Raw genomic sequence first — 14,849 nt, forward strand, 5'->3', positions numbered from 1 at the left:
AACATAACTGAATACAAAAAAATGAGCAGGATTTTTTTTCTGATTTCTGTCTTTTTCAGGCAGTGGTGAAGTGTGGAGGGGGTAAACACAGTAAACACTTAAAGACAAAATGAATATTTCTTTGTCACATCCCCAAAGAAATTTAAATCGAAGCAACTGGACTTGGTTATTTGTCTAGGAAGACGTTTCACCTCTCATCCAAGCATCAGTTCATGTACGCATCTGACCGGGCTGGGACTGGTCCAGTTGCTTTTGATTTAAAGTTTTTGGGGGATAACGATGACCTGGACAGATGAGAATATTCACAGACTTTGTCTCTACAGTTTTAAACATTGTTACCTGCTGCCGCCAAGTTGAAACTGAGCTGCTCAAGAATTGCAAAATGCAGCAGCACATGACTGACAGTGTAGTAGGCCTGTTGGGGGCATGGTCAAATGGTGATTAGGTGCCACAAAAGGGTTTGTTCTGTACACACCACCTGAACAGGCTGCATGGGAGCTTCTCTTTTGTTATCTTTGCACCATTTCATATACTGACAAAGATGCATTATGAAGGTTAAGTGGAGATTACTACACTTTGCATTGCATTAATTGATACTGAGTAATAAATCCAATAGGCCTAGTAAATCATAAGTAGATTCATTCCCTCCAGGATGTGGATGTATTTTAGGGTCATTATTATGAACAAGCTCGACGCATCCCTGGAGAGCATGGATCTATTATTACCTGTTATTATGGGACATGTGCATATTAGTGATAGCGACTCTCGCAGGCGCTAGGATCCAGAGGAATGACCTCTCTCTCTCTCTCTCTCTCTCTCTCTCTCCCTCGCTCCCCCTTTCTCTCTCTCCCTCGGTCTGTCTCTCTTCTCTAGACTGTTTTAAAGTCTCTGCTGGGCTTTACACGTTACTTGCTGGATGGATGGAGGAGTGGGAAGCTTCCAGCGCCTCTCCATCACTACCACCGACACCACCGACTCCCCCCTCTGTGTGTGCCCGATGAGCGCTCCCTCCACCGCCGCAGCCGCATGAGCGACAACGCGCTGAAACGGACCGTCGCTGCTCGTCTCCTCTAACTCACTCCCCCCCTCCCTTCTCCCGTGCTGCAGACACACGCTCCTCCACAACCGTCTATATCTGAGTGTTATGCTCATACTCGGGAATATCGGAGGGATTCGTTTGTTGAGGAAAGACTTTATTGGACCTCTAACTAAATTTCTCCGCCCTTCACCTCCACCGTGCACCGTCTCGGTCTGCGCTGCGTCTCCGGCGCCGCTTCTTGCACAGAGAAGGCGACGCTAATTTGACCGCAAAAAGGAGGAAAAACTCAACAGTTGTTGCTGCTTCTTGTTTGCATGTCGACGTGCACATTACAACAATGTGGAGGCTACTGCAATCGTGTTGTTGCTGCTGGTGGATTTGCTCTCTCGCTTTGCCAGCCTTCGTGCTCCTCCGGGCCGATTGTCATCCTGGTAAGTTTCATTCCCCCACAACTCTAACAAGGGGCTTTCTTTATCATTGCTTATGAAGGAATGTGCTCATCGGTAATCCACTGACGGCGGGGAGACGCATCTCTAACAGGCTGATAAATTAAGTCAAGTCCCCTTATTGGAGATCTTGTAACGGGTCACCGGCTGGGGATATTCGAGCCGTTTGGCTTGACGCGCTTCTCCCCGACACCTGCACGTACAGTAGAGAGTGGAAACTGTTGGAGACGCAGAAAGCCGTTAGTGAAAGGATGTTAATGTAGCTGGGTGACCTGTGTGAACCCACTCACACACATTTACAGCACAAGTTTACCACACTAGTCCATGTACCATGTCGCCTCTCTCCTCTTTTGGTGGAACTTTAGCGCACGAATTCCCCCTCTTTCTTTTTTTTCCTCCTCTTAAACACCCCGTGAGCAGGCCCAGTAATCAAACTGGGGGAGAAAATAGAGAGCGGCTGGAATGCCATCGGAGGGGCAGTGGACAGGGTTGATAGTTGGGTCACGGATATCGGTAGATAAAACGAGGAAGATGTGATGCTTTGTCAGCCGGCGGCGCGTACGCCGAAGCCGTTATCTCATCGCCTGGAGCAAGACAGCAGGGGCTGTGAAGCCTCCTCATACACATTCACACACGCAGCACACACAACCCAAAATTTGCAGTTGAGGCTCTAATTTGTGCAGAGGAGAAAGTAGATCTCATGTCTGTGTTTGGGGATGGCATGTTGAACCACTCATGGGATCCACAAATATTAAGACTGGGCTGCGTGTGCCCCTGTGGCAGTGTAAGACTGACTGGACTACTCTGCTTTTGAATTGTGGAAGAAGAAGAAAAAACTGTCCTACATGCTTGCTTTTCTAATTGGGCTAATCTCCAGCTATTATATAACAGAACTGAACTATTTCCCACATTCATTTTACAAAGGGAACTCTCTGCTCCAATTATAGCTAAATCAAAGACCCCTGAGCCCAGACCCCCGCGTTTGTTGTAAGGGCCAAAGCCTCCAGTATTTAAACCTTGAGGATCCAGCACCTGAGGAGAACCAGCACCTTTTCTGCTGTTCCGCACAAACACACAGCGAGGAGGAGAAATCTGATGTATCAAACTGGAAAATAAATCCAACAAATCCAATTTGACCTTGACCGGAGAATCCAGATACACTTGCTCCTCCAGCTGTGGACGGTGCTAGAAATGTCTCCTGGACACTTTGTCAGGGTGTCCAGCCTCACAGGAGCTAAAATAAGCATTTGGTTCTAGAGTTGCGATGTTATGTTCACCACCACCCACCTACCCACCTATTACATAGATTTTACACAAGAGCTCCACCTGGGAGCATCTATAACGCCCTATACGGCTACAAGCAAAATTAGTTCATACTTACCACTGGTTGGATGGTAAATGACCTACTACTTTTGTACATAAATAAATATTTTAATTTTTTTTTCTTGGTGCTTTCTGAGGGTATTTACACAGAAGAAAGATGTAGTGGAAAAAGGCCGATTCAAGTGTGGTATTCATTGCCAGAGCAATAACTTGTGCTCAGAAATGTAATTCAGTTTGTAAAACCACTTAAATGACTGATTTAAAAGGCAGTCATTTGCATCACGAGTAGAGAAAATCCAAGTGTCGTGTATTTGATATCATATTGACATACGTTTTTACCCAGCTCAGCTCTCAGCGCTGTGTGATGTGAAGCGTCGTCTGTCACACAACAGGCTTCACTAATTCTATCTTCATTGTAATCTGAGGAGTGCATTAATGACTCACTGCCCCCCCTTCATGGTCTCATGGGGCCGTTATTGGCCCCCAAACTGTGAAGCCAGAGGAGCCTCGGTGTTGGGATTGATCAAAGCTTATGTTGAAGTACTGAAGTCGTCTATAGATACGACGCAGTTTGTCGGACAGTATTAGCCTACTTTTCAGCTTGCCTAGATTAGCTCTTATATGTCTTATTAAGCACTGTCATGAATCACACGCACACACACATGTGAGAGAGAGAAAGAGAGAGTCAAAGCAATTTACAGTGCTGCGCTGTTGACCAATGAACACAGTCATTGCTTTAACAAATCCATACCAGTAGTCATACAGTGTTACGGCTTGATAGACTGGTTTTCAATTTTGGAAATGGAGCTCTTGTTAGACATTCAGGATTTTTGTCGTGCCCCTTCATCCCCTCCATTTTTCATCTTGCATTCCATCTGATCTCAAATCTGGAGAGAAATCAAATCAAGTGAGCCCAGAAGCAAAAGAGAGAGACAGAGAGAGGGAGAGCTGCAGCAAGAGATGGATGGCGCTGATGAATAGATGGCAGGAGAGATAGAAGAGGAGAGATGCAAAGGAGAGTTTGACCCACAGGTTGAGGATTTATTTGTGTTGGTTCCTGAAAACATGAGGATTGTTTGTGTTGTCGGAAAATGAAACCATTTGTCTTTCACGGAGCCAACATTAAAGCTGGAATTAAACAAAATGCAGGAATACATTTGTGTTACTTATTAATAGCAGGCTTATTAGCAGGTAAAACCAGTTTGGTTTCAGTGTGTAGATAGAGAAGTGTAACACAACAGTTTAAAAAAAATGGTAAGAAGCTGTTATTAATTAAGGCTGTAAAATCTGAAAATAGGCTTCCTGCCATGTGGCTTCTTGCACGGTGCAATGAAACATTTTAATATCACTTTGTATTTTTAAAGAAAACTCTAAATATAAATCTAACAATACGTCTGAGCTGGTGAGAGACAATTTGAAATCAAATACAAACGATCCACAGCTAACAGACGGACTGATGGATGGATATTCAGTTGTCGGCTTGTGATGCTTTTGTGACACAATAAACGTCTGGGGAAAGACGGCGTTGTCACCGAAGGGCAAGTCCACGACTCAGACCTCACACATTGATAATGTCTTGCTTTCGCTCTCACTCTCTCTACTTGACCTCCTCTCTCACCCCACCCCCACATCCCTCCCCTCTCCTCTCGGTTGTGCGTCGCGCTGTCATGATATCGGCGGCGAGCGAGCCCAAGGTGGCTGGTTCATGTTGAACGGCTGGCAGATGATGTAGAAACAGAGATGAGTGTGCTTCTCTCTTGGTGGGTATCATCATCTGCAGGCTCTCAGCACTGCTCTCCTTACCTCCAGCCCGCTCTTCTTTTCTATTAATAAGGCTCTTAGCTGGGAGATTGGGTTGGAAAAACTAGATCGGCTTTCTATAAGAAAATATAAAAATAAATGTCGCAAATGTGGGTGGAAAAAAAAAAGATGCATCTGACAAATTCATTGTCGCATTCCTAGTTTACTGGAGCTATACTGAAAATAACAGGTTGGGGAGGTTTTGAAAAGATGAGTTATTTCACCATTTTATAATATCATAAAAAGGAGTGTCAGTGTTGTGAGAGAGAGGAAAAAAGAGACGATCGTTGCACTAGACAAAAAAACATGTATTGAAAATAAAATGTAGGTTTTTAAATAAGATTATGTAACAATAATGATTTTTGTTTTTGTTCTGATTCACTGATTTTCTAAACTATAATGTGCAATGATAAAGAGAGGGCTGGTTATTTATCTCTGATGCTGAGGCTGCTGTTCAGAGGTGTTACAGTAGCTGATAGACACATATTTTATTTTTAAAGGTATGAGAGTTGTTTCCTATGGATGTCATCTCTTTTTCCAGACATCCTATGATTTGTTTTGTCCAGTTTGTTCATTTGATTTACGTAAATTGATTTCGATCACGTTAAGACCCAAATAACAACATGACATCTTCAAAAGAAGGGCAAGGTCTCTGAGGAAAACCTCAGTGATGTAGTTTACATCCTGTTTTTTTATTTGTCTTCATCATTATCTTCGTCTTCTTTTGTCCAGATTGCTGATTTTCCCAGCTCCTCCAACGCATACTTGCAGCACAGAGGACCGTGGTTAAAGGCTAACCCTAACCTTTTGAGTTTTCAAGAGCCTTTTGTTAACTCTTCACCTTAGTAATGCCGTACCTTGCTGCAGAGCAACACTTAAGAGTGATTAAACCAAGTGCTGTTGGAAACAAGAAGTTTGCTGTCGTGTCTGCACAACTGACCTGGCTGCTGCCAACATGCCTCCCAGTCTGCCGGCCTCATAACGGCCGGTTTACAGCCACAAAAGCATCTGTTTTATTCGGAAGGCAGGGTGGAAAGCACTGAACATTACCGCAGGGCGTCCGCCAGCTGACACAAGGCATCACTTTTCCTTTTCCGTTTGCGGTGTGCGGTGTCACTGTTGAGGCATCACGCCCCTGTCACCGCGCTGTACTTCAGCCCTGGGTTAACCAAACATGAGGGAGAAAGAAAGAAAGAGAGAGAGAAAGAAAGAAAGAAAAGGGAGAAAACATAAGAGACAAGCAAAGAAAGAGATGTTTCACCTTCAATCTGTCGCTTTCCACTGCGAAAAATGAATGGGCCTTGTCGCTCCTGGCTGGGAGGAAAAACACAACAGTCATTGTAATCTCACAAGTGCCTGAGCTAGCACATCTTTTCACCTCCATAAACACACACACACCCTTCCTTCCATCTGTCTATGTCTCTTCCCCCCGTATTTTTTAATTCACCCCCCTCTGCTGAGAGAATGTGTGTGTGTGTGTGTGTGTGTGTGTGTGCGTGCGTGCGTGTGTGTGTGTGTGTGTGTGTGTGTGTGTGTGTGTGTGTGTGTGTGTGTGTGCAAATTTGTCCACCTCTTCTGCTCCTTTTAAATGCACAAATGAGAGTGGGAAAGTGGGTTTGTTAACCATTCTCAGCAGGCCTCCGTGTCATGAACCTTTTCTCAGGCTTCTTTGTCGCACTGATACGGGGGAAGGTTGACATTTAGGGAAGGGATTGGATATGCTTCATGGCCCTCAGATGCCAACATTATCATCATCATCATCTCAGCGCTCACCTTGCCATTATCTGGCCTCGTCTGTGGTCAGAGAAACGCCAGCGTGTCAGCTCACAGGGTCACTTTATCAGTCGGCACAGAGCCTATCATCGCCACCCCAGCTTTCCTTAATAGATTTATTAAAAGATACTCTGTGTGTGTGTGGGTGTGAGTGTGTATTCGTATGTACAATGCAGCGGGGGTGCAGGGGGTGGTGTCATGCAGTTATCCACATAGGATGCTGTGTTGGTAGCAGTCGCCATGTCATTAGGAAGGAGCTGCTTGAGAGAGAGGGAGCGAGCGAGCGAGCGATCGGGAGCCAGATAAATGGGAAAAAAGAAAACATCCTTTCTATTGTGCTATTGATTCTAGAAGGAAATGATGCTGTTTTGTTGCACAAATGGGAAACTAAAGATAAATAGGTCTGATAATAAAAACAATAGTAATGATGATATTAAGTGAGGAGGTGCTAATGATATCTCAAGAATACGATGAGCGGAGCCGAGCATGAAGCATCATCTTATTTTGTTTTTCGATCAGTGTTTCTGCTCAGCTGAGTGTGCCTCTCAGGCTTTTAATCTGTTTCTGCTCAGTTTTTTTTCCCCGCTCTGTGCAGTGTGCACCTCATGAGCTTGTGGCCCCACTGTGCAGCCTGACAATGGAGAATACGCGGAAACGGGAGGCGTCTCACCTCCTTTTTCTGGGCGACCATAACTCTGAGACTTAGCCACCAGACTTTCATGTTTGTTCTCTTTCCCTTCCCTCTTTATTGTTCCACTTCACTGTTTTAATCAAGTCCACTGGCTGCTAATATCATTTTCTGGAATATGCCTGCCGAAAATTCAGCTCAGTCAGGCCTGCAAGAGCTGCTTTCCAACGGCACCGTCAACCATCCTTCTCCCATCTTTACTCACTTTTCTCACTCTGTTTGTTCTGCTTCTCTTGTCTTGTTTGCTTCCGGCAGGGTTTTGTGTTAGCTGCCATATGTACTTCCCCCTGCCATTATCACAAACATGCTTCTGAAGCAGACATTTCATTCATACCTCTGACTAATGTTTTTGGCAAAAGAGCCTACTGTCGATCCAGCATCAAGCACTACTTTGAAGCAGTCTCTTTCCACTATAGCTCCGGCTGCATTGTCTTTCAAGAGAAACAGTGGCAGAACACACTGCACTGCATGTGTCAGGGATTTGTACCTTTTTGGTACCTTCTGAAATGTGTTCATTCAATGCTGAGCATTGAAAAACACCACATAGTAAAATCTAGTATTTTGCTCTTTTCTGTCTTTTCTGGGGTCACAGAAAATTGACAGCAAACTTAATAACTCCATGCCTGACATATTTCTGACTGGAGACATTGCTATGGTTAAGCAAACTGTTTCTTATTTACACATTCAGTAGACTCGGATTAGCATTAGCTTTTATATTTCTGGTCACAAGAACTACTTTTCGTTCAATATTATTTCTCCTTGCTCCGTTTAGGTCTCCACCAAGCCTGAAAAATATATACAGTGCTCAATTTCTACACCAGTTAGAAGCTAATTGACTGCCATTTGATGCAAAAAAATGAGTTAGCAGAAGCTGAGAAGGACCCTGGGTTCGATTCCACCCGACTGTCCCTTTGCTGTGTCAATCCCCCTCTCACTTTGTCTCCCCATCCCTGTCTCTCTCCAGCTGTCCTTTCAAACTAAATGCATAAAAAGCCAGAAAAAAAATTATCTTTGCAAGAAAAACCCTGCATACAGTGTAATGATAGACATCCATGTGTTGTTTGATTATAAATCTTGTCTAGGTTCTGTATTCATATCTATGAAAGAGTCAAAGAAAAGGAGACAGTCTGTATTCAGAAACTGAACCTTAAAACCAGTCATCGGTACTTCTGCAACTTTATGGTGTCACAAAACAGCAGTCCTTCCCTCAGCCCCCCTTCAAGTCATGTGGACCCAATACAAATAAATCATCTTATAGATCAACACTTAAAATAAAACACAGAAAAAGAGGAGAATACAGGACCTCTAAGTAACATTAATTCGATCTGTTCATAATAAAATGTTATATTTTTTATTGTTGCAAAACTAAAATGTGTTACCCAGGCCTACGGGCAACCGTAACAGATCAGTACTTGTAGTATTATATACTTCTGGCAAAAAAGCCTGTACACTTTTCTTCTCTTTTTAGTCTCCATTCCCTCTCGTTAAACCAATAAATGCTGGAAGACACCCTGGCAGGCTGCGGATGCGTGCAGGCAGAAACACAACACAGACATGGGGAAAACAAAGAGAAACGAGAAAGACACAGAGACAGCATGAGACGTTGATGAGAGTGGAGAGGTGTATGCAGCCAAGCCCCTTTTTCCATTTTGCTAAGCGCAATGCCAGGGGAGCTTCTGTGTCATTGTGCAGGGCTGCTGAGTGTTAAAAGGAGCTTAGACTGACAGGCTGTCGGCTGGCATGGAATCTAACGAGCCAAACCAACGGCGACACCAAATAAACACTGGGTAGTGAGGGAAGAAGGAGATGAGATGGGAAAACAAATGGACATGACAAAAGCCAAAGAGAGAGTTCGCGCTCCACCTGCCCCATAGATTAAAACTTGGGGCCTCCAGTTGTTTTGGAAGCTGTAAGATGCAATTTGACAGGGTATTCCTGACAAGGAGGTGGCTGACGGTTGCCAGGTGGTTCTTTAGACCAGAGTCACTGCCCCGCCACCTTGGCACATGTCAGGACTTTGAGACACTTTGTGTTCTTTTGTCAGGCTCAATAGGTGGCCCTTCACTCTGGAGCCGTGACAGCTCTCCAATACACTGTTGAAAGGTGTAGATGGGTGTTCCTGCCATTTCCCAGAACGCTCTCTCATTTCGAATGGTGAAATGCACTTCACTTGGCTTCCATCAGTCATCCCCACTGACAGTCGAATGGAAGCAGCTACTTTCTCTCTTAGAAAGGTGAAAGAAATGTCACCAACTCGCTAAGATATTTGGTGCGTCAGTTAGACAACAGTCTTCATGTTTTACTGCACAGTTTTGTAAGCTTTTCACCCAGCTCCTCTTCTTCTCTGTGGTTTCTCCACCTTGGATTTATTCATTTTCTCACATGGTTTTCTGTGTCGTTTTCTCCTGCTCTCAACAACCATTCTTAAATTCTGTCTTCCTCGTTTCTTTTTTATCTGCCCCATAATTCTTCCCTTCTCTTCACCTTCCTTACAGATTTTTTTTCACATAACACTCTTTTTGTTGTTCCATCCATATCATCTTTACTTTCTTCTCTTAATCATTTCATCTTCTCTTCTTTCTTTTCACTGCTTGTTTAGCATTTTTCCACATTTCTGTATTCATTTTTTGTTCTTATGTAGTCTTTTACTACTATCACTTATTTTTGTAATTGTCCTCCATCCTCCTTTTTTTCCCCCACTTTTCTGATCATCTCTACTTCTGTTTTTTTTTCCCTCTTCTTTTTCCAATTTACAAGACAGTGTTTGGTTTTTGTTGCTGCCCCGTGGGTTTCTCCCCTCTCTGGTCACATTAACATGCTTCTATAACCATGGATTATTATTCTGAGCACATTATAGCTGCAGCCCTAACTGCCAGCCAAGTTCAATCAAGCCATAAACTTAAATCCCATTTTCCTGACTGAAAAAAATGTGTCTGCAAACACTGAGAGAGAGAGAGTGAGAGAGAGAGAGATGCCTACGGATACACACAACATAACTTCATTTTACAGTTGTTAAGTGCTCTTAAAGTAGCATTTGCAGTAAAAGTCAACAATGAATTAAGTAATGAAAATTAGGTTTCAGGGTGAATCTCAGATTTGGCGTCAAGATGAAAAGTGTTCAGGACAAATAACATAATGTTAAAATGTAGCACACAACGTGTTTAATCCTCCTCCTCGGCTGTAAATGAGGAAATAAATATCATCATTTCATAAAGATAAACGACCATTACTGGCTGCGACACAGACACTGAGAGGAAACCAAACTGCTGTTTACAGCTTTGCTCTTACATTTGTGGTTCTGGACATAATATCCATCATTGGTAATCATCTTTTAGTCACTTGGTTAATTGCTGTGACCAGGTTGCAGTGAAACAGCAACACAAACAATCACACGTTCACGGCTTTCGATAAATAGCTACAGGAAAAACCACGATTTTAAACCTGGTTACGAGGCGCAATTTACTTTTCTCGAGTGACAATGACAAGATATTATCACATTATTAGACCAATGCTCTTAATGTTTCAGTTGTGTGTTCATACATAATTATATGTTTGTATTTTATTTTTTAAGTATTGCCCAATAATATATAACTATATTATTGTATTCTGTGTCATGTAATTGTTTCAAGTAAAGTGATAGCACAAAAAATCTTTAGTGTCACTAAAAAAACAGTTCAAATTCTTATTTGTTGTACAATTTACAGCAAGGAAAGCAGTTGAGTTGATGTTTGAGAATGGTTACCAATTGCAATCTTTGATATTATTGAATACTTGAATGTCTTATTGTTAAGTATCCAAAAAATTAAAATTGTGCTCACAGCTGCACCTGACTAAAAGGTTGAGTGATACCAAAGTAGAATGAAACTGTTGCTTAATACTAACTTTGTTGTTTGGTTTAGATACAGTGGTTAAACTTGGGATCATGTTCTCTGCAAAGGTACAGAGCACAGAATGTGTTGTTGCTTACATGCTGTGTGTGCACTCACTCTGGATTATCACCCAACATTAATTCATAAGGCTTGTTTTATCACTCAATCAGACCAGTGCTGGTAGTGCTCATCCATCACCCCCCTTCCCCCACTCTTAGCACAGATCTCTGCTTCCCCCGCCTGCAAGCTCTCCTGCTTCCCACTCCCACTAAATTAATTTTTTTTTTGCACCCTTCAGTTCTCCTGGTCTCCCAGTCTCACATACTGTAAGCAGCTCTGTTAAAAAAAAGTCAGTGCCTACACTCCGAACTCATGGCTGCTTGTGATTTCTACCTTGATCAAATATTTACAAAGGTAGCATAAACCTTCTTTTCTGCTCTGTTTTTCATTTCTGGTGTTATGCACGACTGTATTGAGCCAGCTTTAGCCCACTGAGGTGGATGTTGATCATTAGTAAATGTATTTTTACAAGCTGTAAGGTTAGGTTGAATTTAAATTACATAGAACAAATGTTCCATTCCAATTCCAATGTCTGCATTTTTTAATAGTGGGTGTAACTGTTTTTTTTGTTTGTTTTGTTTTTTATAAGTATATATTTTTGGCCTTTGACTTTTTCGCCTTTAATCGATAGTATAGTCGAGAGAGAGATAGGAAATGCAAGGCAGAGAGAGGGGGACCTCTCACCTGCGTCGGGATTCAATACAGGGTCGGCTGCAGCGAGGCACCTGCTCCACCAACTGAGCTAAACGACGCCCTGAGTGGGTGTACATGTAACTGTTAATAATCTTCTCACAGAAAATTAATTCAACACAAAAAAATTTTCATAAATGTAGATAAATAACACAGACTGTAGTGTTAAAGGTCCCATGCAGTTTAAATGTAGAGGCCCATGTGCAGTTTGATTTAGGAGCTCTAGGTTTTATATTAATACAGTGAAAGTATCGAAGCCTGAGTCCACAGATAAATGCTCACAGTCTGTAGGGGAATTTTCTCTTTAATTTCAATGATACCACAGTAACGAGTCGATAATAACCATGCTAAAGGAAAACATGGTGTTTTCGCATCCTAACTCAGAGGACCGAGTGGGCCCAGTTTCAAGCCTGGATGTGCACTCCATTCCTCCAGTGTAGGCAGTGGGAATAAAGGCAGTGAATAAAGAAGAGAGACGGAGTGAAAATCACTACATGCTAAGAAGTGTTGTGTCACACACTGAGCAGTGAGCAGTGCAGAGCCCTTCTCATTAAATTCTTGCAGTGGCGTTGGTTTTTCTACTTTAATGCTTGGGAGACACTGGCTTCCTCCTCAGAGAGAGATAGGGATTCGGGGGCCACAGAGACAAGCGCACAGCCCAATTTGTCTTAGTTCCAGGGGGAGGAGGTTTAAACAGCAATGCCCTCTCCTCTTTTTTAATCTCTAGTGACCTCTCTCTCTCTCTCTCTATCGTACATCTCTGTTGTTGCTTTAAGCTCCCCTGCTCTTCAGTGCTTTGTCCTCTTCGAGCTGTCTTATTTGACTCCGTGTTTTGTGTTTGTCTCTCAATCTCCGAGCCAATTCTCCATCTCACCCGCTGTGAGATAAGGATGCTGGAGGATTTTTGCCACATTGCAACTCAATTTAAATTACTCGAGGTCATTTTCACCAATGCCTGTCGGTGATTCTTCCAACATGACCCGTCATGCTCAGTCCTAAAGATCACTTTAGCTACTGTTGCTCTATGAAGTCATAAATGTTGGGAAAAGAGGAACATAAATAGAGAGTACTTAATTGTTGGACTTGTGTTGTTAACGTTGGACTTGTGCTGTTAATGTAAGTGTCCTTGTAAATTGTTTAATTGTGTCATAAACCCAAACCACCAAAAACAGCTTAATGACACCCCCTTAAAATGCGTTATACCACTTGACTGTTTGCTGAAATTCCTCTTAGCCCTCTCTTGTGCCTGCGAGTCTTTATCTGATGTCTGTGCTGTTCTGCTGAAACATCATCATCATCATCATCATCAAACTGGAAGAGTGTGAAGCCGAGCCAGTGGCTCTGCGAGGCCACAAAGCTCATTGTCACGAAAAACAAAATTGTTAAATTGGCCTGAGGCTGGTTTGAGAGTAAGTGCTTGTGGAACTGATATCAGAACACTTTATGAGTGCAAGTGTGTGAGAAGAGATTTGCGTGGCAGATTTCCAGAATGGCGGGTTTTGGGGTTATATGGTGGTGGAAGTGGAAAGAAGATATTTAAACTATTACGGTTTAGGGGTGGTGTTCTGCTCAGTTGGTAGAGCAGCCGCCCCATGTGTTGAGGCTACAGTCGGTGGCCCCGGTGTGAATCCCACATTGAGCGGCCCTTTCCTGCATGTCACACCCCCCTCTCTGTCTCTCCATTTCCTGTCTCTCTCTCGACTGTGCTTTCCATTAAAAAAGGCGAAAAAGCCCCCAAAAATATATACATAAAAAAAAAACTATTACAGTTTGTCCAGTTTGGAATATAAAGGTGTGAAAATTAATGCTAAATGGAAAGTCAGGTACCAGTTCAAGTCATTAAGCTGCATCATCTGGGAACCATGAATGTCTGTTATCACCTTCACATTTTCTACCAATTCTTCCAGTAGAGTTGAGATATTCGACATGACCTTGACCCATGAGAAGATAGAAAGAGATAAAGGCATGAGGATTGATTCTTGTGGAACCGAGGTAAAGACTCATCATCTAGGTCAGCGGTAGGTCTCCATCTTTTCTGGTTCTTAACCTTCGGGAGGAACGTTCAAAAGATATGTGACACAACGAAGCTTGAAATATTGTTTGAATTTTTAGGGGGATATCAATTCATTTCCCAAGCTGCATGTGAGTTCTGCAAATATTGATCATTTTAGAACGTCTATTAAAGGCCACTGTGTCTTTAAGAACACATTGCAAAAATAAATATCAATATTTGATTATAAGGTTTGTTAATTAAGACGCAGAATCTTAAATATTTATGTGTATATTGTTTTGTTTTTGTTTCTCCTTTATTTTTCTCATTATTTGGATGGAACTGAGTCAGTCTTTAGTTTTGTGAAATACTCTGACTCATACTGTAGTTGACTCAACCTGCCCCTGAAGCCACACATTTTACACCTATTTCATTAATTATTTATAAACTGTGTTATTTACTTAATACCTCAAAATGAGACACAAACATATAATTATTTTAGATAAATGCCTACAGTTCAGCTCAGCAGGTTTTAGGCCAGAACTCAGTGATATATACTACGACATTTCAAGTAATATGCAGTATGGCTCAGGAGGTGGGAGTTTGATGTGAAGTGAGAGCAGAGCTGGGATCATGACAGAGCAGCTGCATCTATTGAGTGAAGCAGGCGGCAAAGTCTGACATGAATCATTTCAGTAACATGAACAGGTTAGTGGTCATGCTAATGACAGGGTTTGAAGTTCTAACAGAAACATTGGCTTTTCCTGTAATGCAGTCCAGTTCTCAGGGTCTGTAATCACTTCCACCCGACTCATGGACAGAAACAGTGGACCCTGACAGGTAATCTGGCAAAATATGTGGATTAAAAATCAATTAGAGGCTCCATGTGACGATAATGGACCAAAAATATTGCTTTGTGAAATTCCAGCGTATTGTAATTTGGTTTGCTGCAACAAAGGCAGATTGACAAATTGTGAGTGACTGTAGCCAGTGAACAATCAGTTAAGAGGACTTATTACACTGTTAAGTCAAATTAACTGGTTTCTTCAAGACAATTAAAGTGTCAACCAGACTGTAATTTGATTCTTGCAGATAAATCATTCACAAGATGCAAATAGCAACAGTCTTGTTTCAATAAACAAACAAACATTACCGTAAAGCAGTGCCAACA

The 14,849-nt window shown here is 42.4% G+C and overlaps 1 protein-coding gene across 1 annotated transcript in view; it reads left to right on the top strand.

Annotated features, from left to right (window-relative positions):
- The first annotated feature begins 871 nt into the window (after positions 1–871).
- LOC146987410 (receptor-type tyrosine-protein phosphatase gamma-like) overlaps positions 872–14,849 on the top strand; it is a 421,581-nt gene continuing 407,603 nt past the window's right edge. The window contains exon 1 of the mRNA XM_085776580.1: positions 872–1,470. Coding sequence (XP_085632706.1) covers positions 1,377–1,470 — 94 coding nt within the window. The 5' untranslated portion in view covers positions 872–1,376. The remainder of the gene's footprint in view (positions 1,471–14,849) is intronic.

Source organism: Trachurus japonicus, chromosome 5 (assembly GCF_045865225.1).
Source record: "Trachurus japonicus isolate A0001 chromosome 5, Traja_1.0".
Taxonomy (NCBI): Eukaryota; Metazoa; Chordata; class Actinopteri; order Carangiformes; family Carangidae; genus Trachurus; species Trachurus japonicus.